The 27,477-nt window shown below is 57.4% G+C and overlaps 3 protein-coding genes across 31 annotated transcripts in view; 1 reads left to right on the top strand and 2 right to left on the bottom strand.

The window, feature by feature from the left end:
• Positions 1-106: 106 nt before the first annotated feature.
• VPS9D1 (VPS9 domain containing 1) lies at positions 107-12,000 on the bottom strand. 16 transcript variants are annotated; one of them, XM_045045680.1, is made up of 16 exons: positions 11,862-12,000; positions 9,870-9,945; positions 8,206-8,295; positions 7,945-8,107; positions 6,499-6,610; positions 6,362-6,424; positions 5,976-6,028; positions 5,784-5,871; positions 5,495-5,580; positions 4,613-5,130; positions 3,463-3,592; positions 3,029-3,237; positions 2,648-2,891; positions 1,643-1,765; positions 1,157-1,261; positions 107-922 (listed from the first exon to the last, which is right to left on the bottom strand). In XM_045045680.1, exons 3-16 carry the CDS (start codon positions 8,261-8,263, stop codon positions 829-831), a joined length of 2,046 nt encoding a protein of 681 aa, XP_044901615.1. In that variant the 5' UTR covers positions 8,264-8,295; positions 9,870-9,945; positions 11,862-12,000; the 3' UTR covers positions 107-828. The 16 variants fall into 16 exon arrangements, 14 of the variants coding, with proteins under 14 accessions (XP_044901615.1, XP_044901614.1, XP_044901609.1 ...); XM_045045679.1 differs by having other exon boundaries at positions 8,206-8,298; XM_045045674.1 differs by lacking the exon at positions 11,862-12,000 and adding an exon at positions 11,241-11,474.
• Positions 11,489-27,039, top strand: ZNF276 (zinc finger protein 276). 4 transcript variants are annotated; one of them, XM_023245614.2, is made up of 12 exons: positions 11,489-11,589; positions 11,758-12,267; positions 16,400-16,703; positions 17,047-17,093; positions 17,189-17,635; positions 18,863-18,941; positions 20,161-20,244; positions 23,496-23,606; positions 23,700-23,775; positions 24,042-24,159; positions 26,267-26,366; positions 26,447-27,039. In XM_023245614.2, the coding sequence occupies exons 1-12, from the start codon at positions 11,580-11,582 to the stop codon at positions 26,691-26,693; spliced, it is 2,133 nt and encodes a 710-aa protein (XP_023101382.1). In that variant the 5' UTR covers positions 11,489-11,579; the 3' UTR covers positions 26,694-27,039. The 4 variants fall into 4 exon arrangements, with proteins under 4 accessions (XP_023101382.1, XP_044901606.1, XP_044901607.1 ...); XM_045045670.1 differs by having other exon boundaries at positions 11,504-12,267; XM_045045671.1 differs by lacking the exons at positions 26,267-26,366; positions 26,447-27,039 and adding an exon at positions 24,379-24,656 and having other exon boundaries at positions 11,495-12,267.
• FANCA (FA complementation group A) overlaps positions 25,295-27,477 on the bottom strand; it is a 63,794-nt gene continuing 61,611 nt past the window's right edge. For 7 of the 11 annotated variants that reach the window (XM_045045657.1, XM_045045658.1, XM_045045655.1 and 4 more), the window contains one exon: positions 26,983-27,475. In XM_045045657.1, the coding sequence (XP_044901592.1) occupies positions 27,068-27,475 (408 nt within the window). In that variant the 3' untranslated portion in view covers positions 26,983-27,067. Of the gene's footprint in view, positions 25,914-26,982; positions 27,476-27,477 lie in introns of those variants that run through there. The other 4 variants (XM_045045659.1, XM_003998369.6, XM_045045656.1 and 1 more) reach the window with 3 other exon arrangements.

The raw sequence follows: 27,477 nt of genomic DNA on the forward strand, positions 1-27,477 counted from the left end.
GCTCTGTGACAGTCTGGCTCTTGCTGGTCAGCAGGGGAGGTGGTCGCCCTGCTTGGGCCTCCACACGACCAGTGGGAGGTATCAGTGAGAGAGACAGATGCAGAGAGAGACATCAGTGACCTCTTTATTTCTGGCCGTGTCAGTGGCTGCCCGGGGCATGTAACAGAGCGGACGCTGCGCTGCAGGCAGGTGCTGACCCTCGGCTTCACGCAGACCCAGAAAGGGACGTGCGGGGCGGGAATCAGCCAGAGGCCCCAGGAGGTCCAATGCCTACTGCCGAGGGAGGGCCCAGCTCAGAGGCCCCAGACGCGGGCGGGCACCCTGGGGAGGCCTGGGCTACAGAGGAGAGGGGAGTGCTCAATGCCCCGTAAGTAAACAGTATAGCTTCAGACCACCTGGGCTCCAGGCCTTGGAGGCAGGGGATGGGGACGGCTCTCTCCTTGACCCCAACAAGAAACTGGCACCGGAAGCTGGCTGTCACAGGAGATGGGAAGGGAGAGAAAGCAGACCTGCCCTCTGCCAGGCCTACGGCTCCCTCCCTACCCTTGAGTGGCTGGGTCTGTGAGGGTGCACAGGCCCCAGGGGAGTCCACAGCTCTGGTTTCCCTGCACAAAAGTCAGGCTGAGGAAAGAGAAGGGCCTGGCTCCCAGGAGCTGATTCAGCTCAGATCTATCCTCTGAAGAGCACAGGGGCCTCCTCAAGGCCCTGGGGCAGACGTCCGGTCAGGGCACGAGTGAGAGCTGCAGAGCCCCGCCACAGCCGGCCTGCTGCCGTCCCCCCACCCAGAGCAGGTGACTCCTGGTGGTCCTCCGCAGGTCCTGTCCTGCTCTACTTGCCCAGGGCGCCCCGGGGCAGCAGCTCCACGTAGCTCAGGGCGCTCTGTAGTGACGTCAGGCAGTAACCCTCCTCTCCGATCAGGTACCTGCGTAGAGACAGGCACGGGTAGCTCCTGTTACCTTCAGGGGATGCAAAGAAGCCCCCAGCACCTTGGACGGGGTGTCTGCCCTCGTGGGGCAGGACCTGGACACTAAGGTCGCACAGGGGTCTGTCATGGAGGCTGGGCTGGAGGACACACGCTGCTCAAGGGACGGACCCCCAGCCTGGGAGCAGGTGCCCAGTGCCCCGTGCTGGCCCGACTCCAGCTGGGGGCTCCTACCCCTCATGGATGAACTCCTCCAGGGCTGCGCATTCTGACACCAGCTGGGGGAGACCGCTTCTCAGCACCACGAAGGACAAGATGGGCAGCAGGTCGTCGGCACCGCTGTTGGGTAGAGGCACGGCTGGCCGGTAGGCTCCGGGGGCCATGATGGCTGCTCAGTCCCCATAACCCTGCAGCCCCCAGCTCGGCCTCTGGACTGGTCCTGGGCTTGCCGGCTGCTCTCCCTGCACCCCTCCTGCCCGCCTGCGTGGGGGAGTTGGGAGTAGACTCAGGTCAGCGGCACCGGCAGCCACTACAAGCGGCAACGCTGTCCCCAAATGGGGACCCTGTGCTGCAGAGCCCATGGCTGGGTCAGCAGAGGCCCCCACAGCGGAGGTATCGGGTAGCCCCAACCTCACAGGCTCGCCCTGCAAGCCTGCCCACACCTGGGGAACAGGCTAATGGAGGGGATGGCCCAGGTCCCAGGCAGCCTGCTTACTACACCTGGGATCGGAGCCAGGCGCGGCGATCCTCCGGAAGAGGCATCTAAGGGAGCTGAAAAGGTGCCAAGGGAGGCCCTGCAGGACACACAACACCCGGGCCCAAGGGGCCCACGGGCGGCAATCTCTGGGAAGAGCATGAGAGCAGCCTGTGGCTTGAGTGTGACCCCCAGCCAGGAAGGCCTCACACACCATGAGCTCTGGCTTGCGGCCCCGCCTCCACCGCCCTGGGCACCACACTCCTGCAGAAACGCGGACAAACTACAACATGGCCCTCACTGGCTCCTCAGACGCACAGAGGAGACAGGTGACATGGGGCTGTAGCCCGGACTCAGAAACGCGGAGTCCTACAACTGTTTTGCCGACAGCTACTTCTGCAGCAGCCGCGTGGTGAACTGGCGAAGGGGTCTCCCCCACCCCGACCCAGAAGCTGAGGTCTTGTACCCGGCCCTGGGGTTGGTGGGGCTGCTGGTCCCAGGTGGGTCCAGGTGAGACTGAGACAGGACCAGGCGTCAGAGCCCCAGGTAGAGAAAACGCCTGCCCAGCCTCTGGACGGTGGGGACATAGATGATGCAGGAGCCCCAGGTCTGGGGGCTCAGCACAGAGAGCAAGCTCTTCATGGAGGCTGGAGCTGCCTCCCCAAAGCGTGCAGCTGAGGGACCGAGTCCGTGTTCCTGTGACAAACAATGCTAAATTGCACTAGATTAGCCAGGCGGTCCCTGACCCCTAAGTAACCTGCCCAGAGAGGCAGGAATGCATCACCCATGGGGGCTGCAGCCCCAAGCCCTCGGTGGAAATGGACACTCTCCTGGATAAGCCCTGCGAAGCTCACTGTAGCCCCAAGGATGCTGGGGCCCAGGGGGGCCAGACACCAGGTGGGAAGCTGTGGTCCCGGTGCTCGGGGCAGGACGGGAGGGTTCTCTCTCCCCCCAGGCCTCTGCAGGCAGCCCCTCACTTGCTCACTGCCCCACCCCACCCCCACCCCGGGCTGTGGGCTTTTGGGACTCACATGGCTGCGGCACCAAGCTGGGGTCTGGCCTCAGACGCAGCCTCCTGGGCCCGGCAGTAACCCTCGGCACAGGCACAGATAACCCGCAGGACCCGCACTGTGGCCCAAAAGTGAGGCTTCAGGAGAGGGCCGAGGGGAGCCAGTCCCAGAACAACCCCCTGGCACCGGCCCCTCCCGGCACGAGTGGAGCTGGCAGAACTGGGAAGCTCCCGCCCGAAGATACTGCTCTCACACCGCTTCTGTCCTGTGAGACACACCCCCATTTTGACAGGAATAAGGTCTGCACTTCAGAGGCACACAGAGACCCCAGGTCACCCTCTGGGAAGGGACCTTATCCGACCACGTTCCCCCTCCTGTCCTCCCAAACTGCAGCCCCCTCACCGATGCACTCCAGCTTCTTCTGGGGGCAGCTCTCCAGAACCAGCAACCCCAGCTCCTGGGCTGCAGCACAGTAGGGGAAGGCACCGGCTCCTGTGGCCTCCAGGCCCCGGGGCAGGAGCTTCGTGGGAATGCCTATGGCCGTCGGGGGCGCGTTCCTGTAGAGCTCCATGCTCCTGCTCAGGGCGGCCTCCCGGAGGCGGTGCACGCTCCTGGGGCAGAGAGAGGCCAGGCTCAGCGGCCCGGGGGGCTCTGCCCCACGGACAGAAGCGGGGCTAGGGAAAGCTCGCCGTGCCCAGAGTCACAGGTTCTTGCAAAGCAGAAACATCTAAGGATGGCCTCAGAGTAAAGCACCAGCTGGAAGCATGGTCAAAAGTGTGCCTCAGGGATCAACGAGTGGGGAAGGCCCCTGTGGGGGCCTGAAACTGGGATCATACCTGTAGAGTGCCAGCAGCAAGGGCCACAGTGGGGAGAAGAAAGGCTCCTCGATGCAGGCCAGGCATCGGTCCTTGGAGGCGGCCGCATTCAGGCCTTCGAAAGCCAGGAGAGTCAGCGAAAGCAGCCTGTCTGCCGGGAGCAGAGCCGGCACAATGGCACTGTGGGGACAGCCAGGCCCTCCGGCCCCAGGCTGGCAGCCCCTGGAGATCATCCCCAGCCAGCCCGGGGTGCCCAAGTGGGCCCCACACCTGTCATCCCCTCTCCCACCCTCCTAGAGCCAGCCGCAGTGTGGGCAGAGCCGCAGGGTTCTGGCTCAGTGGAGGGCGCTCTGCCTGAACCTCCCTCCACTCCCCTCACCCCCCCCCCAACTTCTGTGTCCATGGGGCCTGGGGTCAGAGCACTTAGGAGCTCATAGAATCATGCCCAGCTCCCCCGAGGAACTAAGACGACAGGCTGAGAAAAAGCAAAGGACAGCCTCTTTCTGAAGGGGTTTGCACCCCAAACTGTGGGAACCTGGAGGAATTTTAGAGGCATATTTAAAGACAAGACCTGAGGCCCCGGGAGATGGGAGGCCCATCCAGGGTCCCTGCTAGAGCTTTGGGCCCTGTCGGGCCTGCCTCACTGACCCCTGGAGAACCCTGAAAGCCTTCCTCCTTGGGAGTCCCCAGCCACCCTAGGCACCCAACCCTTAGAGAATCCACACACTATTCTCAAAAATGGAAAAGGCTGCAGAGATGAGCCCGTTGTCACCACCACCAGGCTGCACACACCCAATGGTCCTTGGTTCGGAATCACCAGAGCCCAGCCCTACGGGCCAGCCAGAGGCTCTGAGAGCAAGCCCTTCCTCAAACAGGAGGCTGGAACGAAGCAGCCCGGTGAGAAGACAACCGGGGACTGGGGAGACCTGGGCCAGGGACGGCAGCTGGCCCAGCTGCTCTCACAGCAGGGTGCATTCCTGTCTGCTCCGCGAGGATTTGCCCCAGAGAAGGGCAGACGCAGAGGGCTCTGCAGCTCTGGATGGCCTCCGCCATCCAGAGGAAGGCCTGTCCTTCCCGGGGCCTATGCTGGGCCTGTGGAGAGCTTTGTGCTGCGTGTGTCGGAGCAGCCCCCTCCCCCGCACGCCCGTCCTGCGGGCACGCCGGCCCTCACCGATGGCGTTGTGTATGTCCTTGACGGTACTCTTCAGCTGCTCCGACAACGGCTCCGTCTTCACCCCCGAGGCCTGGGGCTCAGGCGGCCTCCCACGCCCCCGACCCCACCCCTCAGAAGTGGCCAAGAAGTGTTCGAGGTCTTCGAAGGAGCTGTGTCTGCTCTGCACGCCCGGCGGGGTGTGTGCCAGGGGGGAGGCAGGCCCGGCGGGGCCGCCGTCCGCCCCTCCCTCGGGGGGGCCGGCGTGCGGCGGGGGCGTGGGGGGGCTGCCGTGGGTGCCGTCCGGGGGCCGAGGGGCGGGGCCCGGCTCCGCCGGGGAGAGCACGCAGTAGAGGCTCTGCGAGGGCCGGAGCCGCCGGCTCCCGGGAGCCCGCAGCCCGTCGGCGTCTGGGGACAAGGAGCAGCAGCCGGGGGCGGAAGCGGCGCCCGCGGCGCCCCTGCTCACGACGGGGTACAGCGCCCGGTACACCGCACACTGGAGCTTCTTCAGGAGCTGCGAGATGGGGTGGTCGGGAACGCTGCGCAGAGGAAGAGGCGCGGGGCTGTGGCGCGGGGCCCGGCCCTCGCCGGAAGTCCACCCGCCTACAGCACGCCCCGCTGGGCGGGTTTTGGCGGAGCAACCCTTGAATGGTTTCCTCGGGAGCGAATGTGGCAGATAAAGTCTGACCCGACCCCCCTGGCCGCTAAAAGACCAGCAGGGCGGCTGGATGGGCGGCGTCTGCAAGCCCAGCCCCGCAGAGGGGGCCTGAGCGTGGCGCGTCCGCGTGGGGCCACCCCCGCCCGCCTCCTTCACCCCTTCCCTTTCTGATCTTTTTGGTCGCTGTCAGGGCCAACCAGGGGGCCGGGGGTGGGGGGTGGTGGGGTGGGGGGAGGCCCTGGTACCTGAGCAGGTGGGAGACCAGGCTGGTCACCAGCGACAGGTCCCCCGGGCTCTTCTTGAGCTGGGCTCTCCAGTGCTTCGGCCAGTCCTGCAGGGCAGGAGTCTCTGGAGGGCATGGCGGGGTCCCCACAACCTTCCCTGCCAAGGCCGCACCCCAGGCCAGCGCCACACTGTCCGTGTCCTCCCTGGGGCGTAGGGAAGGCCCACGCCAACAGGCCTCAGGACCCCCCCCCCCCCTCGGGATAGCAACCTGTGACAACCCCACCCCCGTGCCCAGCGGCGGGGACTCACGTGGTCTTGCTCGTACTCGAGGATGGCCGCATAGAGGGCCCGCTGCTCCCGCTCCTCCGGGGTCAGGGCCACCTGACTGCAGAACCTCCTGGGGAGGAAGACAGGGGCTGGGGGCCTCCGAGCTGGGTGGGCAGGGGAGGGAGCCCCCAGCAGCCCACTCAGCGGCCCCGAGACCTGTGGGAGGAGACGCACCTGTCGGCCGCCTCCTGGAGCCGCAGCCGGCGCTCCTCCCTCTTCCTCCGCAGCTGTGCCAGCAGGGTCAAGGCTGTGTCTGTCCTGAGGACCCCCATCGGGAGGTGAGGCCAGGTGGGGCGGGGCGGGGCAGCGGGGCCTGAGGGCGGGTGCTCACTCAGGGAAGGGAGCAAGCCCTAGCTGACCTGAAGGATGGGGAGGAGCCCGTGGGTGCTGAGAGGAACAGAACGCCCGACCGTGTGAAGGCCAGGAAGGCAGGAGCCGCCCCTCCAGGGCAGTCTCTCTGAGGCTGGAAGAGTTCTGTCCCACACTCCGACCCTGGCACCTTCACTTCCCCCCTCCCCGCCTCCTTCAGCCAGGACACCAGGGAAGGACAGAAAGGATACGGTCTCCTCCCGGGCTTTGGCGATCACAAGGTTCTCCATCACCTGCCGCTGCAGGGACAGGGTCTAGGAAGGGAAGGAGAAAATAAAGCCTGTTCCTCTTCCACTGGCAACCCAGACCCTCCCTGGGACCCGCTCACCAGGGAGGTCTTCTGCAGGGCCTGGCTGGGGTCCAGACGGGCCATCCGGGCCTCGTAGGCGGCCTTCAGCTTCTGGTTCTGCAGAGAGGCTTCCTGCAGGGGCGTCAGCTCCCTGCAGACAGAGACGAGCTGCTGTGCTGTCCAGGCCCCAGGAAGCCCTGGAGTGCCCCCCTGACTGTGCTCTGAGACCAGAAGGAGGCGGTGATGGGGGCAGGCAGGAAATGGGAAGGAGGGAGGAGGTGCAGGGTGGGCTGGAGACCTCTGTCCTGCTGAAACCTGGGCCTGCAGTCGCCAGGCCTCCTGCGTTTTCAAGAAGAGCGGCACACTGCGCTTTCCGCATCCACACGTTGGGCAACAACACGGAACTTTTTAGGGGCATCATGTGAGCCAAACAGCTAGATAACTTTGCCACCCGTGGGAGAGAGAACCAAAGCCTGCTTATTAGAAATAGCTGCCGAGGGCCAACCTCCATGCCCCCACCCAAACTGCTGGCGTCACATGTCTTCACGCTTCTGTGGTAGGAGAGGGTAAGCTGTGAGGACGCCAACTGGCAAGGGAAAATGTGTCCCGGGGTGGGAGTCCCGTGGGGAGTCCCGCCCCGCGATGGCACAGGCAGAAATGAGGTAGCAGTGGCCCCCAAGGCCTGGCAGCAGCAGCGCCAGGAGGAGCCAGCCTTGTTTATCCTCCTGGGGGTTCTTCTGTCTGTGTCTAAGTGAGTTTTATCAGTTCTAGAAGCTTATATACTGTTATCTCTTCAAATAATGCCTCTCTTCCTCTTTCTTTCTTCTCTTTTTCTGGAACTCCAATAATCTCGTGTCAGATCTCCTAGCTCTGTCTCAGATTTCGTCTTCTTTCCTCCCCCTATGACAGTCATTCTGGATTATCTTTTGATCTTTCAACCAATTCGCTCATTCTTTCTTCAACTACATCTACTCTGTTGGTACAATATTGACCACGTGTGTCTGTGTGCATGTGTGTGTTTTCACCGGAGAATATAAATTGTTACTATTTCCAATTCGTTTTTAAAAACAATTTTGGTATTATATTTTCTGTTTCCTTTCAACGTGGTTCTTTATTTGCTGGGTTATACTCTCTGGCCTTTTGTTGCCTGCAGCTATTTTCAAATTTGCTTTTCACTTTTGTAACTGAGGACAACATGACTGTGTTGTGATGTGTGTCTGGTAACTTCCCCTGAACACTTGGCAAGTCTGTGTCTGCTATTACTCTGTAAATTTCTGGTTTCTTTTTGTGCTTGGTTATCTCTCACTGTGCATCATTTGTGCATGCTGAAGATGCTTTTGTCCAAAGGGGATCTGCATCTGTTTTTGCCAAACGCAAGGGTATTTCCATTCCGGGACCCACTTTAACTGAATTCATTGTGGTTAGCTCACTTTGCCTGGACTTCAAACCCAGGCTCGGCCCGCCTTTCGTTTTGCCCCAGCTTACTTCTTAGAACTTTGTGACTCTACCACTTGAAGCTTCTGGAAGATCTCGGGCGGCAGAAAGGGAGAGAGTTTCCCCCCTTCATCTGAGTACACCCGGCGATGTCGGCTGGTCGGTGAGGGGACAGGAGCAGCCGTGGGCATGGCTGGCTTCAGGTATGTTTTCCCTGCAACACATACATGAGCAAGGGTCAGCATGGAATCCGACGTTCCAGAGACGCAGACTTTGGGGGAGATGCCCCAGGAAAACTTGCCAGAGACCCACCGAGCTTGGCAGCTGTTGACTGGGCCCTCTCCAGACACTGCTCGGCCAGCTTCAGCATCTTTGAGGTGTCCGGGGCCACAGTTTCACCCCCTTCTGGGGATAAAGAGAAAAGAGAGCTGGTCACCGTCACCTTTATTATTAAACCGATTCTTGCCGAGACAAAAACAAGGACAAATTCACCCCCTCCTCATCTCTCCCTCCCGGGTCGCCACCCCCTCCTCATCTCTGACCTCTAGGCGATCCCATCTCCTCATTTCTGATCACCTGCTCTGGGTTTACCTCCTGATGCTATGTGGGCGCTGAGCTTGGCCAGCCCAGCAGCTGACTGTCCTGTCATCTCAGCTGGACCATCAGAGCCCTCTCTCTACCTAACCTGGCCTTTGCTCACCAGGGCCTTTACTTGTACTTACGGCCCCTCCTCAGGGTGGGCCTTGCAGTGGATGAGGACCATTTCAGGGACAACTTTATTGCCTATCTCCTGCCCTCTGGCTGTGCTTGACCTCACCCCTGGCACATCCCTGGGGCTTCTGTCCTGCATTCCCTCTTCTGGGGACCACTCATGTCGGCAGGTGCATGCTGTAGGAGCTGCCACTCAAAACTCTTCCCTGGACCCCACCAGCCTTAGTTTCTGAGCCACTTACTGCCCCCTTTAGAGCCAGCCCCTCAGCACACTCCATTTTAGACACCTGACTCCCACTGAGACCACCCTCTCTCATGCCCTCCCGTCAAGCCCTTCTCTGAGGCCTCCCCAACCTCTCCAGGTGTCTCTCTTCCAGAACATCCCCCTGGGCGTACTACTGTGTCTTCCCCCCCAGTCCCCAACCTTGGGAGTGCCCAGAGCTCTGCTAAGCTCACTGGCTCTCTGGGGCAGCTCTGATTCTGGTGACTCCGACCTCTCCGTAACCACTGTGCTCCTGTATCGTCAGGGTGCTCAGTGCCTCAAACAGAAGGTGCTCACGATGGAGCTCTCTATTCTGCCCATACAAGTCTGCTCCCGCCCATCCCCACAGCACCTCCTGTACCTCACTGTTGCCCTCCAGCGGCTCACTGTTCCCTCCAGGGGCTCACTGTCTCCACCCCCTGCCCCACCAACCAGCGGCTCACCCAGCAAATCTGTGAGGTCCACCTTGAAAGCACGACCCCAGGCCCTTCACTCCTTCCATCCCCAAGTGGTCCCACCACTGCTGTCCTCACTGTGGGAGCCTCCTGGAGGCTCTGCCTCCATGCCGGCCTCTCCCACAAAGCCTCTACGAGCTTCCTTACACCGGAACAACACAGCTCCACGCAAGGCCATGCCTGCCCCCACTGAACCTCCTCTTCCCTGTACTCAGCCCCCACTCTCATCTCAGAGTCTTTACACATCCCTCTGCTGGGGGTGTTGCCCCCGGGCCCTGACCTTTACGCAGCTCACTCCTTCCTGGGCTGGGGCTCAGTGTCCAATCTCCGGTTTTGCCCCATCCCATTTACATCCTCTTACAACACCCATCCCCGCCTGCTCCCACAACACACTATGACAGCTCGTGCTTGCTGAGGGCTCACCAGTTCACTTTCTGCTAACGACCAATGGGTAGGACACAGGACAACCCCAGGTTTAAGACCCACCAAGAGCTAAGCAGTCCAAAATTTGTTCAGCGTGGGAGAAGCAGTGAGGCTGAGATCTGTACCTTTGGTTGTCTCCACTTCTTCCAACAGCACCTGGGAGATATAGTGGATGCTCCTCAGGTATTCCGTATATGCCTCCTGTGCCCAGGGAAGAGAAATGGCAGGGGTCAGGCCAGTGGTGGCCAACAATTCCGTCATGCCTGTTTATGCCCTTGTGGGAAACATAGAAACAGTGGTGCTTGCTGATCTCCTGAGATTCACCTGAGGCACCTAACCCGAGGTAGTTAGCTGGTAATTCCTCCGGGTCTAATCAGTAACGTTCTGCACGGTATCTGTACCGATAGTATCCCTCTTCTCCAGACTCGAAGGGAAAACATGCCCAGCTGGGCACCCATCCCTCCTCTCACTGCCTTTCTCTCCAGCACAGGAAGAAAAGAGATTCTCTTTCAGTGGGCCAGGCGAAGTAGTTGACAGCAGTTGCTGTCATTTGTCACTCTGTGCAATGAGTTTCCTTCCTGTGCAACTCAGGGCCTATTTATTCAGTGGCTTAAAAGAATAAAAAATCCTCAGAGGTAAACGAGGGAGTGCTGTTGTTGATCTTGAAATCACTTTCTGGCTTAGGTTCTGGGAAATCCCCTTCCCGAATCCCTGAATAAGTACTCCGCGGGCACACAGCAATCTGCAACACTAGAATACTGCCAGTTTCAAGGGTGTGACCAGGTTCAGGGCACGGGCATTTGGAAGCACCACATGATGTTTTGTTGCATCCCAGTTCTCAAATTAACTATCTTTAAATCTACACCTCAGGATAAAATGGATTCCAGATAGGATTTTTGACTTGTGGGGGCACCTGCTGTCCTAGAAAACTGACTTGGGGAAAGCAGCAGATTGAGGGACCCGGATGCTTTTCCTGGACATAGGCAGCTTCCTCCCCTCCTTGGACAGTCCAGTGTGGCTCAGCCTGCTTTTCCACTTGGCTGCCACCTTTCGGAATAACACACCCACCCATTCTCAGTAACAAGCCATACTACCCTGCGCAGACGCATCACGAATGAGCCCTTTCAGGGTTCCGTCCCTTTGGGGAATCTGATTAAATCTACAGTGTCTTCTCAGAAAAATACACATTACACATGGGATTTCTTGCCAGATATATTTTGGAGGGCTGCTTCAACCCTCTTGAATCCCCTTTACAGATAAAACCTTGGCTCTAATTCCTACTCTGCGACGACGGGAAAACACGGCGGGAGAGGACTGGGAGCTGTCCAAGGTCACAGGCAGACACCCGAGCCCAGCGCCCCGGGAAACGCCGGAGGGGTCCTGGACGGCACCCACCCCCGGGCCCCGCCCTCGCTCACGCCCACCGGGCAGGCTGCAGGTAGGGGTGCCTGGAACCGCCGCGGCGACCGCCCCCGCCTCGTTTTGGGTCGCCTCACCCGGGGCCGGTTGCCGGTATCCAGCTCGATGGCCCCGTTGGCCAGCTTCATGGCACACTGCAGCGGCTTCACCGCGCCGTCCCCGGCCGCAGCGGCCATGGCGCCGGGCAGGGGAGGCTGTGGCTACGGTGGCGGCGGCGGCGGCGGCTGAGGGCGGGACAGACGGCCCACAGGCCGGAACGCAGCCTGCGCGGGAGCCGGCACGGCCCGAGCCCTGGACCGCAGGAAGGGGCGTGGCCGGCGCGGCAGCACTTCCGGCGGCCCCAGCCCCAGCACGCCTGCCCCAGAGCTCCCGTTGCTGAAGGGGCGGCGGCGGTCTTAAGTAGCCTCGCGAAGTAGATGCGAGCGCGTAAGTGCAACAGTCGGCACCCACATCCCACGTTTGTGACATGCCAAACGTCTGGGCCTTGCCGCGTCGCCCCTCGCTGCCTTCACTGCGCCCCTGCCCCCCTCTCCCCCTCTCCTCGCCCTTCCCTTCGCGCCCCGCCCACCCCTTCTTGCTCCGCCCCGTTTCCAGGGAGCCGAACGGGGCCCAACGGCGCCGAACGGCGGAGGCGAGCGGAAACGAGCGAGCGCAGTCCAGCTGAGCTGACGCGAGGCTCTGGGCCGAGCGGGACGTACCCCGGCCTAGCGGCACAACCAACAGAGCGGGGCCGAGCTGAGCCGAGTGGAGCCGAGCTGGGTCGAATAGGGTCGAGTGGAGCCGAGCGGGGCCGAGCCGAGCCGAGCCGAGCCGAGCCGTGCCCAGCGGGACTTAGCGGGGCGGAGCGCCGGGCCCGGGCTGTAGCCGCGGCCGCCGCCATGAAGCGGGACCGGCTCGGTCGCTTCCTGTCTCCCGGGACGGCGGGGCAGCGCGGGGGCTCCGGCGGCGGCGGCGGCGGCGCCTGTGGCAGCGGCCGGACCCGTGGCCGCCCGGCCCGCAGCGGGCCGAGCGTGGACGAGGCTGCGGCCCTGGTGGCGGCTCGGCTGGGCTGGGGCCTGGCGCGGGCCCGCGGGGACACGGGCGAGGACGGCGCCGACGAGGCAGGTGGGTCCGGCCGGGCGCACGGGGGCGGGTCGCGGGTGGGCGGGCGGAGCCGGGGGTCCCCGGGCCGCGGCGTCTCCCCGGGGACCACGTCCCCCCGGGCGTCTTCTCCCCCTCGGCGTCCCTGGACCCCTCTGCCGACGAGGCCTCCCTCCAGGGAAGGGGTGAGAGCGGCCTTTGCCCGGCGTCCGGGGTGACGTTTCGCAAGGCCGCTGACCCTTCCGTGCCCAGTCTCGGCTTATTAAGTAATTATTGCTTAAGTTTTGCAGTCCGAGCGGCCAGAGTCAATCCTGGTTTTGCCGTGTGCTCTGTAGCCTTGAGGTAGATGCTTAACGTCTCTGAGCCTGTTTCGTCTTCCTTAAAACAGAACTGAGTGGATAAAGTGCGAGAGGCCCTCGCCTGGCAGGTGGTGTCTGCGAGAACGTGCACATTGCTTTCGTGTGATGGATTGTGTGCTCTCTCGTTGAATCCCCCTGGGGGTGGGGGTGGGGGTGGGGGTGGGGGTGGCTTCGTCTACACTCGCTGACAGGCTCAGGGGGTAGATCCTGGAGGAGGCTTCTTCGGGGCTGGTCTCAGGAGCAGGGTTTGAGGAGGAAGAAAGTTTCTAGCTTCTTTTTTGAAGCTCTGTAGCTGTGAAGGCATTTAGTAAAAAAGTTTGTGTATATATTTTTAAGTTTATTTATTTTGTGAGAGAGAGCGAGAGCGCACAAGCAGGGGAGGAGCAGAGAGGAGGAGAGACAGAATCCCACGCAGACTTCACATCATCAGCACAGAGCCTGTTTCGGGGCTGGAACTCAGGAACCCTGAGATTATGACCTGAGCAGAGCTCAAGAGTCCGACGTTTAACCGACGCAGCCGCCCAGGTGCCCTGTGTCTTTTCTTGGTTTTAATTAATTTATTTTTTGAGAGAGAGAGAGACAGAGCACCGGTTGGGGAGGGGCAGAGAGGAGGAGACACAATTCGAAGCAGGTTCCAGGCTCCGAACTGTCAGCACAGAGCCCCATGTGGGGCTCGAACCCACGAACTGCGAGATCATGACCTGAGCGCCCCAGGCGCCCAACAGCGCAGTATTATTAGCTGTAGTCAGCCTGCTGTACGATATGCATCGCCAAGATTGACTTATTTTAGAACTGGAAATTTGTACCTTTTTTTTTTTTTTTTTTTAATGTTTATCTTAGGGAGAGAGAGAGACAGATTGAGCGAGCAGGGTAGGGGCAGAGAGAGGGGGAGACCCAGAATCCGAAGCAGGCTCCAGGCTCCGAGCTGTCGGCACAGAGCCCGATGCGGAGCTCGAACCCACGAACCGCAAGATCGTGACCCGAGCCGAAGTCGGATGCTTACCCGACTGAGCCGCTTGGGCGCCCTGGAAATTTGTACCTTTTGACCATTTTTCTCCATCGTCTGCATCCTGTCCCGCACCCTCCCCACCACCCACCTCAGGCTATCACCAGTCTGCTCTCTGTGAGTTTGGGTTTTTTTGTTTTTTTTTAGGATTACACCTATAAGTGAAATTGTATGGTATTTATCTTTTCCTGTGTGACTTCTTTCACTTAACGTGGTACCTTCAGGGTCCATCCGTGTTGTCCCAAATGTCAGGATTTTCTTCTTTCTTATGGCTGAGTAACATTCCATTGTGGGAGTGTGTGTGTGTGTGTGTGTGTGTGTGTGTGTGTATACACACTTTTTTAAATCTGTTTTTTTAAATCTGTTTCTCAGTCAGTGGACACTTAGATTGTTCCCGCACCTTGGCTGTTGTAAATAATGCTGCTGTGAAAACGGGAGCGCACCTACCTTTTTGAGCTCGTGTTTTCATTTCCTTTGGATAAATACCCAGAGGTGGAATTGTTGGTCCAAATGGCGGTTTTATTAATTTTTTTGAGGAACTTCCATACCGTTTTCCATAGAGGCTGCACCAGTTTATGTTCCCACCGGCAGTGCCCGAGGGTTGCCTTTTCTCCACATCCCCACGACACTCGTCGTTTCTTGTCTTTTTGGTAACAGCCATCCTGAGAGGCGTGAAGTGACAGCTCATTGTGGTTTTGGTTTGCATCTGCCTGACGAGCAGTGGTGCTGAGCGCTCGGCCGCACACCTGGGCTCGTTCGCCTGCTGGTTGGCCGGCTGTATGTGTGTCTTCTCTGGAAGAATGACTGTACGTCTGCTGCCTGGTTTTTAATTGGATCGTGTTTTTGCTTTGGAGCTGTGTCAGTTCTTTTTGTTTTAGATATTAGTTCCTTAGATGCGACAGGCAGATGTTTTCTCAGGTTTCAGTATTTCTCAGGTTTCCCTATTTTCAGTAGGTTGTTTTTTCATCTTGTTGATGGTTTTCTTTGCAGTGCAGAAGCTTTCTAGTTTGATGTAGTCCCACTTGTTTATTTTTTTTTTGCTTTCATTGACTTTGTTTTCGGTGTCAAATCCAAAAAATGATCCCCAAGACCGATGAGGAGTTTACTACCTGTGTTTTCTTCTGGGAGCTTTACGGTTTTCAGTCTCACATTTAGGTCTTTAATCCATTTTGAGTTTATTTTTGTTTGTGGTTTAAGTAATGGGGATCAAGTTTCATTCTTTTGCATGCGCGTGTCTAGTTTTCCCAACACCCATTTTTTAGAGAGAATGTCATTTCCCCATTATATATTCTTGATTCCTTTGTTGTAAATTAATTGACCACACATAAGTATGAGTTTATTTCTGGGCTGTCTTTTCTGTTCCGTCAATCTATGGGTTTTTTTTTTTGTTTTTTTTTTAATGCTCGTTCTCTACTGTTTTGATTACTGTGGTTTTGTAATATAGTTTGAAATCAAGAAGTATGATGCTTCCAGCTTTGTTCTTTTTTCTCAAGATTACTTTGGTGATTTGGCATCTTTTGTGGTTTCATATAAATTTTAAGATTGTTGTATTTCTGGGAAACCGTCACTGGAATTTTGATCAAGATTGCATTGAATGTGTAGATGGCTTTGGGTAGTGTGAACATTTTAGCAGTATTAATTCTCCTCATCCATGAGCACGGAATACTCATTTATTCACGTCTTCACTGTTTTTCATCAGTGTCTTACACTTTTCAGCATAAGGTTTTTCACCTCCTTGGTTAAATTCATTCCTAGGTATTTTATTCCTTTTGATGCAGTTGTAAATGAGACTTTTCTTGATTTGTTTTTCTGATAGTTCATTATTGATTTTGTATCCTGCAACTTCATTGAGTTTGCTTATTCTTAGAATCTCTTGGTGACGTCTTTAGGGTTTTCCGTATATAGTACTGTATTATCTACAAACAGAGACAGTTTTTTTTTTTTTCCTTTTTTACTTACTTGGATATTTCTTATTTTTCTTGGTTCATTGCTCTGGCTAGGACTTCTGACACTATGTTGAATAAAAATGGTGAGAGTGAGCACCCTTATCTTGTTCCTCATCTGAGAGTAGAGCTCTCACCTGTGAGTATGATGTTACCCGTGGACTTATTATCTGTGGCTTTTATTACATTGAGGTACATTCTCTCTATACCCAGTTTGTTCAGAATTTTAATCATGAATGGGCATTGCATCTTGTCAGACACTTTTTCTGCATCTATTGAGATGCTCATGATTTTAATCCTTCATTTTGTTACTGTGTCACGTTGGTTGATACGTGGATGTCGGACCATCCTTGCGCCCCTGGAATAAGTCCCACTGGATCATGTCATGTGAGTCTTTTAAAGTATTGTTGCGTTTGGTTGGCTAATGTTTTGCTCAGGATTTTTGCAGCCGTATTCATCAGGGATCTTGGCTTGTAATTTTCTTGTGGTGTCTTTGTCTGGTTTTGTTATTAGTGTAATTGTGGCCTTGTTCTAGATGCACTTAGAATTATCTGGAAGGTGTTCTGGACCAGAAGACCCTCCATTGACCGTATCTCCCAAAAGGCTGTATGTTCAGCTGGGAGCCCAGAGCCCAGAGCCCTGCCTTTGGCTCAGACGTGGGCTTGTGTTTCTGGGATGCGTCTGGGGAAGTGCCGTGGAGGGTTCTTCCCCCTCAAGGACTGGGAGGATGGCAGATCCTGGGCCTCACCTCCCCAGGCCACGTTGCTGTCTTCCGAGGAGCACGTGTCTTCCAGTGCTCTGTGCAGCCAGCAGCCCTGCCTGACTCAGTGTCTTCTGTGCTTGCCCAGGAACAGGCCGGGCTCTTGCCATGGGGCACTGTCGCCTCTGCCACGGGAAGTTCTCCTCACGGAGTCTCCGCAGCATTTCTGGCAGGGCACCTGGGGAGAGCGCAGACAGACCACCCCCGGGGGAGCCTGTTTTCATCAGGGACTTCCAGCACCTGCTGGGGGTGGCTGTCCACCAGGACCCAGCTCTGTCTCAGTTTGTCTGCAAGAACTGCCACGCCCAGTTCTACCAGTGCCACGGCCTCCTCAAGTCCTTCCTGCAGAGAGTCAACGTCTCCCCGGCGGGCCACCGGAAGACTTGCACAAAGTAGGCATCCCCTCGTCCTTTCATTTGGTGGGCATTCAGGGGCCAGGCACCCTGTGTGCTGGGGCTGGTCTGGGCACGGTGAGTGCCGGGGAACCTCTGCAGCGGGGAGCCGGTCCTGCTTCGGGCAGCAGACACGGGTGACCACCAGCGTGGCTGGTGTGAGGGAGACGGACAGACGTGCTCGGGGGAGGTGAGGGCTACAGAGGGCCGTGGGTGTAAGCAGACAGCCTCTGGAAGTAGAAGGTCAGACTGCATGTGGGAGAGGCGGCCCGTGACAGGAGTCTGGTGAACCTGCATCTTGTTCACGGCCAGCCCCGCTCACGGCCATGCTGATGCTTTACAGGGTCGGTGCCCAGCCCCCGCCAGGGGCAGAGGAGGGAGCGTGTCTGGGTGAGTGTGCCCTCGGCGTGTGGTCTGTGGGTTAGGCTCGAGGTGGGCTGGGTGCTGACCGGCCATGGGTGTGGCGTCTCTGTGCCTTTCCTCAGTGGACCTGATCACTTCGAGCCCCCAGGGCCTGCGCGACTTGGTAGCCTGGGTGCATGGACACGCAGCCAGCTGCGGGGCCCTGCCTAGCCTCCAGAGGACACTGTCCTCCGAGTACTGCGGTGTTATCCAAGCCGTGTGGGGCTGTGACCAAGGCCACGACTATACCATGGACGCCGACTCCAGCTGCGGGGCTCTTTTGCTGGACAGTGCGCTGGCAGTCAAATGGACATGGGACAAGGAGATGGCCCCGTGGCTCACCCAGCATCGGGGGTCCAACCCTACTGGGGCTGCCCCTCAGAGCTCCCAGGGCAGAGCGACCACAACTCCAGCCGAGACCGAGACCCTGCCCGGCGCGGACGCGGCCCCGCCTCCTTCAGATGTCAACCCTGTAGGGCCTGGCCTGTGCCCCCCACCTCAGCCAAGCTTTCCCCCAAGTGGGGCCCCAGGTAGGAGCTCCTCTGGGTTACTGGATCAGGATTCCTCGTCTGGAGGCAGGCAGGCCCGCAGTGGGGGGTGGGTGTCTGTATTGTTATGGGCAGTGGTCACGGTGTTGCTTGCGGAGGCTCGGGGGAAGTGATGAGGAGCCGACCTGAGCAACAGGGGGAGGGCCCAGGGACCCTTTTCCAGCAGTTTTTGTAAAGGCGTGCTCATCTGCCGTCTGGTCTTCCTCTCTAAGCCTGCTCGGGGCCAGGGGACCAAAGGAGGGCGAAGAAGGGGGTCCTTGTTGTGGGACGTGGGGGAAGACGGCAGCTGGGACCTCTGAGGCTCTTTCGGGCCAGCTGCGGGTCATTCCCTGGGTCTCCGCTGGCGTCCTGGTGACATCCCAGTGGGACTTGCGTAGATGGGCTCCTCTGCCAAGTGGCCAAGAGGGAACACAGGGCCATTGTGTGGGACCCGGTCCCACGGTGCTGTGGTGTGGGGGCAGCTGCTCACGGACTTTGCGTTCAGGTGGCGGAGTTGGCTCCCCCTCCTGCTTCCCTCAGCCTCTGTTTGTGCAGTTGCCTACGTGGAGCGCTGGGCTGCTCCTGTGGTCCAGCTCTTGGTGGCACTTTAAAATGCAGCTGCCCAGATGGTTGAGAGAGAGAGAGGGAGGGAGGGAGGAGAGAGAGAGAGAGAGAGAGAGAGAGAGAGGAAGGAGAGAATCTTAAGCAGGCTGCACGCTCAGTGCTCAGCCCAACTCAGGGCTCCATCCCATGACCCTGGGATCGTGACGTGAGCCGGAATCAAGAGTCGGACTTTCAACCGACTGAGCCACCCAGGTGCCCCAGAACTGAACTGCTTGGCCTTTTAAACTGCGTGCATGCAGTATGATATTAATGGTTTGATATTAATGTTTCTTTAATGTTTTGGAACACCCACAAAGTGTGAGTCGTCCCTGCCTGACACAGCTGGATCCGAACCTCTGGGAAGGGCTGGGCTTGCTGACGTGAACCGTTGGCTCGGGTTTCTGATGCCTGGTGCCGTCCGTGCCTGTGCTAGACATGGGGGTGGCCTGTTGGGCTGTGTAGGGACCTTATGGGGGGCGGGACTGGGAGGCGGGTGGGATTTAAGCCTGGAGGACCCCAGGCTCCCCACAGGGAAGGCTCTGTTGTCCGATGGGCACACGCCTCCTTGCTGGGGAGCACTGCCTGCACTGTGTGTTGGTAATGGGAGCCTTGTTCTTTGTTTCTCAGGGCGGTTGGGTGAGAAGCAGGTTCCGTCTTCAACCTCGGATGATCGGGTAAAAGACGAGTTCAGTGACCTTTCTGAGGGGTGAGAGAAGAGTGGGTTTAAATAGCCTAACATTCCTCCTTGGAAAATCAAACTCCGCCAACCTGTGTGCTCTCTGCCTGTGTCCGGGCCGGGGCCCTCTCCCTCTCTCAGTTGGAAGGAGAGGAATGGCCGAGGGTGCTTCCAGGCTCCTTGTTCCTGACGGGGGCCTCCTGGACCTGACGTATCTGGAAGGGGAGCACGACCAGGGTGGTGTGGAAGTTAGAGCCCTATGGTTGGCCCTTCGCTGCTGCTGCCTTGTCTCCTTCAAGGCCGTGGTTTCGTGCCAGCCAGAGACGTTACTAAAATGGGAAGTTGGTCTCTGGCCTTGTGTCATGACGGGATCGTGACTTGGGGCGGAGGCTCTGTAAGGAGGACGAGCCACTGTTGGGGACTGTTCGCTGCTGGGACCGCCTCCTGCTTGTCAGCTGAGAACCACTCATGGTGGCTGCCACACGCTGGTCGGCCTTCACCCCCCTTCCACACTGCCACGTAATCTGTGGCTGGAACGCAGGTGCACCCTTGTCCAAACAGGGAGAAAGACAGCACGATTTGTGGCACGACTCCCGTGGGGTGTCTGTCGATGGTGAACAAGATGCTGGAAGAACCCAAGTGGGTTTGCTAGAAACACCCCCGGGACCAGGAGTGGTCGCAGGCTGTCCTAGAGGCCGCCGGCCAGCCTCGAGTCTCGTGCAGATGAGTGGTGGCCTGTGGGGGAAGGCCGTGCCCTGCCAGGCTTCGTTCCGTCTGCTGCCCTGCAGAGACTGTGCCGTTACTCACACTCGAGGGTAAAGGTCATGGATACGCAGATATTTTTCTGGCCTTTGTGACTTTGCAAGGTGACCTGTCAGCTGGATAGGTGCTCCCAGTTAGGGGGAGTAGGTGCCTCATAATCTAAACGTCCACTTCTGGAGAAGCCCACCTCCTTGAGGTCTTCCTGTGCTGCCTGGGGCCCCAGAGAGAGACTCGACAAGTTCAGGGTCCTGGTGTGAAGGGAGCGTGGCTTCTGGGGGATTGTCGGCTTGCGGGACTTCAGTGACCCTGGCCTGCCCTTTCTGTTAGGAGATGTGATCAGAGATTTGGGGATTTTAGGTTTCTTCAGACCTTTGCAGGAGAGCTAAAACATGGAGTATGGAGATTTGGTGGTGTTTGTAGACAGGAAGTGTCACTGGAGCTGTCACGCACCCCAGGCCTTTGCTGAAGGTGCTCTCTTCTTCCCTAGAGACATCCTGAGTGAAGACGAAAATGACAAGAAGCAAAGTACCCAGTCGTCAGATGAATCCTTTGACCCTTACCCAGAAAAGAAGTAAGGAGGACTGTCCTGCCGCGTGTCCTTGGGGTCTGGGAGGGGCATCACTGGGAGCCTAGAAACCTACGTCTGCCTGGTAGGGTCACCGGGCGGGAGTAGTGGGGGCAGGGGACGGAGGCTCATCCTTCCCGGCCTGCCCTCACTCAGCACGTTTTCTGCTGCTCTTTGGCCTGACCCCCTTAGCCCGTTGACTGTGGCTTCTGGGGGGTGGGGGAGGCTTTCCTCGTTCAGTGCTAGGACCCGGTCTCAGTGGCACGTGACAGTGGCAGGAGGCCTGTGGCTGTGACTCAGCCTCATTCGGGGAGCTCCCGCCTTCCTCTCTGCCAGCCCTAACCCTCGGTCACACCACACTAGTGTCTCCCGTCGGCCACGGATTTCCTGCAGTAACCTCCACCCTGCAGTTCTTTCTGCTTCTGTGCCAAGCAAGGCCCTCAGAGGCTCGGGCCCCAGCCCTGCAGTTCCTCTCAGATCTGCCTCTGGCACTGATTTCTGTGCCACCTCCTTGGAGAGTTGCTTCTGTGGCCTTGTCTTGACCTTCCCTTTTCCAAGATTTGGGTTTTCTCTCTGGATGTAGCATCCTGGTAGGGAAGGCTGATGTTTACTTGGGTCACTTTTCTCCCAACCTCATGCCCAGGAACACCCAGAACACTGCGCATAATTGCTGCCCCACCTGAGCGTTAGGAGCATTTCACAGTAGAATAAAAACACGAGGGTGCAACAGTGTCACCCAGGAGGACGCAGCCCAGAAACAGAAGCCAGCCTGACTTTCCTTCTCCTTTGGGCTCTGACGTGGCTTTGGAAAGAGAAACCGAAGCCAGGCTCTGCGGGAGGTGGGGCCAGCTGGAGTGGGCTGACCATAGCTCGGAGCCAGCACACTCAGGCCCGATGGCCACGTTGTCCCTTAGGTACTCCAGTGTGAGTCACAACTGGAAACCTGGGACAGGGCCTCTGAGCCTCCCTGGTGCACGGGACTTTGTTTCAGCAGACATACCTGTCTGGGTCCATAGCTGGGGCAGATAAGAAAGGACTTAGGATGTGTTCATTAGGGCCCCGTGGCTCCGGTGAGAAGTGAGAGTCAGGAGCCTGAGTGACCGAGGGGGAGGAAAGGGAGAGCAAGGAGCAGGGTCCTCCAGTGTCTCCAAGGACTTCAGCCCATACCCGTCAAGGACGCACTTGTGAACCCACGGGCTCTCTGAAGCCGCCTGCTCTCAACAGACGTGTGATCTAGCGTGGGAGGGAAATGGTGACTCCCTGGTCACAGTGTGGCTCTGACAGGGTGCCTGAGCTGCACAAAAGAGAGTGGAGGCCAATGAGGAGGGGACACACAGCAAAGCCTCAAAGAACAGTTGTTAGATAAGGAGAAGAGCAGAAGCCTGTGAGGTCATCAGAGAGTTTGTTTATTTATTTAAAAAATTCTTAACGTTTATTCATCTTTGAGAGAGAGAGAGACAGCATGAGCGGGAGAGGGGCAGAGAGAGAGGGGAACACAGAATCCCAAGCAGACTCCAGGCTCCGAGCTGTCAGCACAGAGCCCGACACGGGGCCTGAACCCACAAACCACAGGATCATGACCTGAGCCAGTTGGAGCACTTAGCTGAGCCACCCAGGTGCCCCTGTATTGCTTTGTCTCTGATGTCACGTTTAAGAAACTGTTGTCACATCAAAGGCAGCGTTTTCTTCTAAGAGTTTGAGCGTTTTAGCTCTTATGTGTAGGTCTTTGGTCCATTAGGTCATGTATGTTGGAAAGGAAGGGCCCACCTCCATTCTTTGGCCTGTGGACATCCAGCTTTGCCAGCACCGTATGTTGAAGAGACTGTCCTTTCCCCATTGAGTGGTCTTGGCACCCTTGTCAAAAATCAGTTCGTTTTTCTTGTGATGGTCTATACTTGGTCTCTCAGTTCTGTTCAGTTAGTCTTTATGTCTGTTTTTCCGTGCCAGAACCACACGGTTTTGATTACTGTAGCTTTGTAATTTTGGAATTAGGGAGTTTGAGTCCTCCCGCTTTGTTTTTCAGAATTATTAAGCTATTCTGTATCCCTTAAAATTCCGTGTGAAACAGAATAGCTTTTTCTGTTTCTGCAGAAAACACCACTGGGTCTTGATAGGGATCAAATCTGTAGATTGCTTGGGAAGTAATGCCATCCTAACAATATTAAATCCTGCTAGTCCATAAACGCGGGATGTTTTTGCACTTACTTAGGTCTTAATTTCTTTCAGCAGTGTGTTGCGGTTTTTAGCATACAGGTTTTCACCTTCTTGGTTAAGTTTGTCCCTAAGTACAGTATTTTCTTCTTTTTGACGCGGTTGCAAATGAGTTATTTAAAAACTTTCCATTTTGTTCACTGTTAATGTGTAGAGGTAGAACTAGTTTTTGTGTGTTGATTTTGTACCCTGCCACTTTGCTGAACTTGTTTATTTTTGCGTGTGTGGATTCTTCAGGGTTTTCTACATACAAGATCATATCGTTTGTGCATAGGGGTAATCTTCTAATAGCAGTGGTGAAAACGGGCACCTTTACTTGGTCCTGATCTGAGGGCAAGGCTTTGAATCTTCCACCGTTGAGGATGACATTAGCTCTACACTTGCCATATAACGCCCTTCAAGTTCCCCGTTGTTCTCCACAGTTTTCCTTAAATGCCCGGATCGAACAAGTGGGAAGAAAAAGTGTGCATGTCTCTTTAAATCTTCACTAGACCCCACAGGGGATTAGTTGCTGGGCCTGAACTGGTCCCTCAGGGACCTGCCAGACTGACTGGGAGGTCCTCACTGCCCGCTCACAGCTCTGTCCCCAAGACCACACTGTTCCCTCTGAGCCCCCGCCTGGTCCTGGAGCTGTGCGCCTCCCAGCGGGTTCCAGAGTGTTGGTTCTGATGTTTTTCTAGCCTAGTGGTCGTTTTGACGGGGGGACTGACCCCTAAAGCTTCTCCACTTCACTGTTTAGCATGACGTCTCCAAATAACGTTTGGTTCTGACGTTTCAGGAGTGAAGTTTGTCCTGAAAACCCTCTCCTGTAGCTAGCGTGGTCCCCGTCCCCACACCTCGCCTTCCCGAGGTAGCAGTACGGAGTCTGGGACTTTGCTGGGGGTTGTTCCCGCCCTGGCGCCCAGGGGTCGGTCCGAAGGCCACCAGTGAGCACGGAGACGCAAGCAGGTTGCCGTGGGAGCCTGGCAGGAGCCCCACCTCTCCCGTTTGAGGAGGGAGAAGCGTCTCGGAGTCTGATGACGTCTCTTTTTCTTTTCCCCTCACAGGGTCTCTGGTAAAAAGAGCGAAAGCAAAGAAGCCAAGAAGGCTGAAGAACCAAAAATGCGCAAGAAACCGGGCCCCAAGCCGGGCTGGAAGAACAAGCTTCGCTGTGAGAGGTGAGGGCCTGGGGTGGGGGGGTAAGGGGTCGGGGGGGGGGGGGGGGCGGTCGCCTGTCGAGGCGGCAACTCCACGTGTGCCGTGCTCTGCAGGGAGGAGCTGCCCACCATCTACAAGTGCCCTTACCAGGGCTGCACGGCCGTGTACCGCGGGGCCGACGGCATGAAGGTGAGGAGGGGCGGCGCCCTGGCCGCGGGGCGGCCTTTGTAGCTGACCCGGAGGACCGGACGTCTGCGTGGAGCCCGGTGTAGACTTGTAGCCGAGGGCTCACGCGGGCCGGGGCCCAGGGGAGCCCTCCGCTCTTGGGAAAAGCACCCGCCTCTCGTCGCGTGAGGAGTGGTTGCATCTCTTCCTCTGAGGGGGCCGCGCAGGACCCGTGGGAGGGGGTGACCGTCCCGGCCGGGGCGCTCAGGGCCCTGCCGTCGCCCCCGCAGAAGCACATAAAGGAGCACCACGAGGAGGTCCGGGAGAGGCCGTGCCCCCACCCCGGCTGTAACAAGGTGTTCATGATCGATCGTTATCTGCAGCGCCACGTGAAGCTGATCCACACAGGTACGGGCCCTGCTCTGGCACACGCTCACCTCCGCCGGCCCGTGGGCCAGCCGCCCTTCCCAGAGGCCTGGGGCCGTGTCTGGCCGCCTCGCGGGTCGGGCAGAAGCGGCTGGAACCGGCAGTGAGGAAACCCCAGTGCCTTTTCTGCACGTGACGACCCCGCGCGTCCGTCACGGTTTGATTCCCCTCCAGTTTTGACGACGTGACCCACACCCCCAGGTCTTAGAAAACCCAGAGCTACACGTGTGCCGGATTCCGACCACTGCTGCTGCTCACAGAGCCGCTCTCCTGAGTCGGCAGCACCCCCTTTAAAAGACAGACGCCTGGGTCAGTTGGGCACCCAATCCTCGATTGCAGCTCGGGGCGATCCCTGTGTCGCGAAGCTTGCTTGGGCTTCTCTCCCCCTCTGCCTCCTCATGCTCTTGCTTGCTCTCAAAAATAAAAAACAAGTCTATTAAGGAAGAAAAGGAAGATTGATGCACTGAATCTGTATTTTTAAAATTTTTTTTAACGTTTATTTTTGAGACAGAGACAGATCATGAACGGGGGAGGGTCAGAGAGAGGGAGACACAGAATCTGAAACAGGCTCCAGGCTCCGAGCTGTCAGCACAGAGCCTGACGTGGGGCTTGAACTTACTGACTGCGAGATCATGACCTGAGCCGAAGTCGGCCGCTTAACCGACTGAGCCACCCAGGCGCCCCTGAATCTGTATTTATCCCTAAACTGTAATCGTACACATAACTTAACGGTAGGGGCACCTGACCTGGGCGTTTCAGTTGGTTGAGTGTCTTGACTCCATTTCGGCTCAGGCCATGACCTCATGGTTCATGGGATCGAGCCCTACATCAGACTCTGAGCTAACAGCATGAAGCCTGCTTGGGCTTCTCTCTCTCCCTCTCTCAAAATTAAAGAAAATTATTCTTAATGTTTATTTTTGAGAGAGGGCGAGTGAGCATGATCGGGGGAGGGTCAGAGAGAGAGACAGAATCTGAAGCAGGCTCCAGGCTCTGGGCTGTCAGCAGAGCCCAACGTGGGGCTCGAACCCACGAACGAGGAGATCACGACCCGAGCCGAAGTTGGATGCTTAACCGACTGAGCCACCCAGGTGCCCCAGAACTTAAAAAAAAAATTTACTGTTGGAAGTCATTCTGGTTTACTTTTTTCACTGAGACCATTTTATGGTTGGGTCGTATTTGTTGGTTTCACAGTGAAACCATTTTCCTGTGTTTTTTGTTCTAAGCCTTGTTGGACATTCCCTTAAATTGGGTCTTCAGGCTGCTGGTCTCCGTCGAGACCCCAGTGATCACAACCATTAGCAGTTTTCCTGAAACACCCAAGAGGAGAGCCTAAGCTGTAAAGGGGGATCGTACCTAGCACAGGACAAGCCCGTGTGGGAAGCTGTGTCAGGTGCTTGTAGATGACTGAGCAGGTGGGATTGGAAATGGCAGTGAGGCAGATGCTCGTGGCCACCACCCCAGGTGCATGTCCAGGAGGAGAAGGGACTGTTCAGTTTTTGTCCAAGAGCCTAAGAAACTGATCTCCAAAGTAGACATCCCCTCCCCCACCAAGGGCCCAGTATGGTTTGTAGAGTTTGTAAGGTGGCAGTCGTCTGTGAAGCTTTATAGACTGGGCTTCCTCGAGGAACTTCTGCTCAGCGGATCTAGTTTCCCTTGAGGAAAACAGGCTTCAAATGGACCCATCTGATGAAGAGGAAGTCCCAGCGAGATGACATTTTCAAGCAATTTGGAGGGCTCTATTATTAATAAGAAACTCTGTATTAGAAATGTTTTTCATTGGGGCGCCTGGGTGGCCCAGTCAATTAGGCATCTGACAATCTCCACTCTGGTCATGGTCTCACGGTTCAGGAGTTGGAGCCCCATGTCGGGCTCTGCGCAGACACTGTATGGAGCCTGCTTGGGATTCTCTCTCCCCTCTCTCAGATTTGAAAAACTTTTTTTAACCTCTGAATAAAATTAGATTTGCACAGGCCCCTTGCTTGGGCCTTGAGTGTAAGGAAAACACCACGTTGGGCCACCAGGCCCCCGGGGAGGGCTGGGCATTTTCGTGCCTGTGTTCATGCCATCTCTGGTCCTCTCTGGTCCCCAGAGGTGCGGAACTATATCTGTGATGAGTGTGGCCAGACCTTCAAGCAGCGGAAACACCTTCTCGTCCACCAGATGCGCCACTCGGGAGCCAAGCCTCTGCAGTAAGTGTGGGGATGGGCACACCTCCGCGTGGCCATGCTTCTGGCACCCACGCCCTTGCTCACCTGGCCCTGTCCCCCAGGTGTGAAGTCTGTGGGTTCCAGTGCCGGCAGCGGGCATCCTTGAAGTACCACATGACTAAACACAAGGCTGAGACCGAGCTGGATTTTGCCTGTGACCAGTGTGGCCGGCGGTTCGAGAAGGCCCACAACCTCAATGTGCACATGTCCATGGTCCACCCTCTGACGCAGACCCAGGACAAGGCCCTGCCCCTGGAGCCACCATGCGGGACTACGGAGGGCCAGGCCGTGAAGCCTGAGCCCACCTGAACTCAGGCGGGTAAATGGGGTTTAGACGGTTTCAATAGTTCTTTCATTTGAGACCTGATGGCACAGCTTCGCCCGCTGCCCTGGAGCCCCCATGCCGTGTCCCCTCACCTGTGTGTCAGGAGGGCACTGGACAGCAGTACGGTGAAGGGGGGGCTCACTGTGCAACTCCCGTAGCCTTTCCAGCGTCTGCTCTGGGACCAGCATTTACCCACGATACTGACCTTGGGGCCAGATGGATTTTAAATCATTGATTCCTATTCCCCACTAAAGCAATCAAGGAGATTTGTAATCCACTTTCTAGTGCAAGAGCTCCGTGTTATGCTCGTAATAAATTATTTACAAAGGAGCCGGGCTGTGCGCCGCGCAGGGTCCAGTCAGAAGAGCCGGGGCTCCCGGTAGAGGTCAGCATCCGGCCCGGCCTGCCGTCTGCTCAGGAGGGCGGCCCTCACGTCCGGGTCAAAGTCCGCACTGGTGGCCAGCAGCTGCAAGAAACCGACTGTGCTCAGCCGAGTGCAGCCCCCAGACACCCGGGGCCTGGGGCCAGGGAAGCTGGCAACCACAGCCCAGCAGGTAAGTGGCCACAGTGCAAGTGCCGCACCCCCGGGCTCTCCTCTTAATGGAAGTGCTGTATCTACAGCACTCTCGTTTGCTCTTCGACACACACAGCAGAGTGAGCGTCTGCGTGTTACCTCGGCCACGTTTGAGAAGCTCTCTTTTGGGCATCTAGGTATTGACCGCAGCAGAAGACGACGGGCTTCTGTTATCAAGCCGACAGGGTCACCCT

The sequence above is a fragment of the Felis catus genome, chromosome E2, assembly GCF_018350175.1.
Source record: "Felis catus isolate Fca126 chromosome E2, F.catus_Fca126_mat1.0, whole genome shotgun sequence".
Taxonomy (NCBI): domain Eukaryota; kingdom Metazoa; phylum Chordata; class Mammalia; order Carnivora; family Felidae; genus Felis; species Felis catus.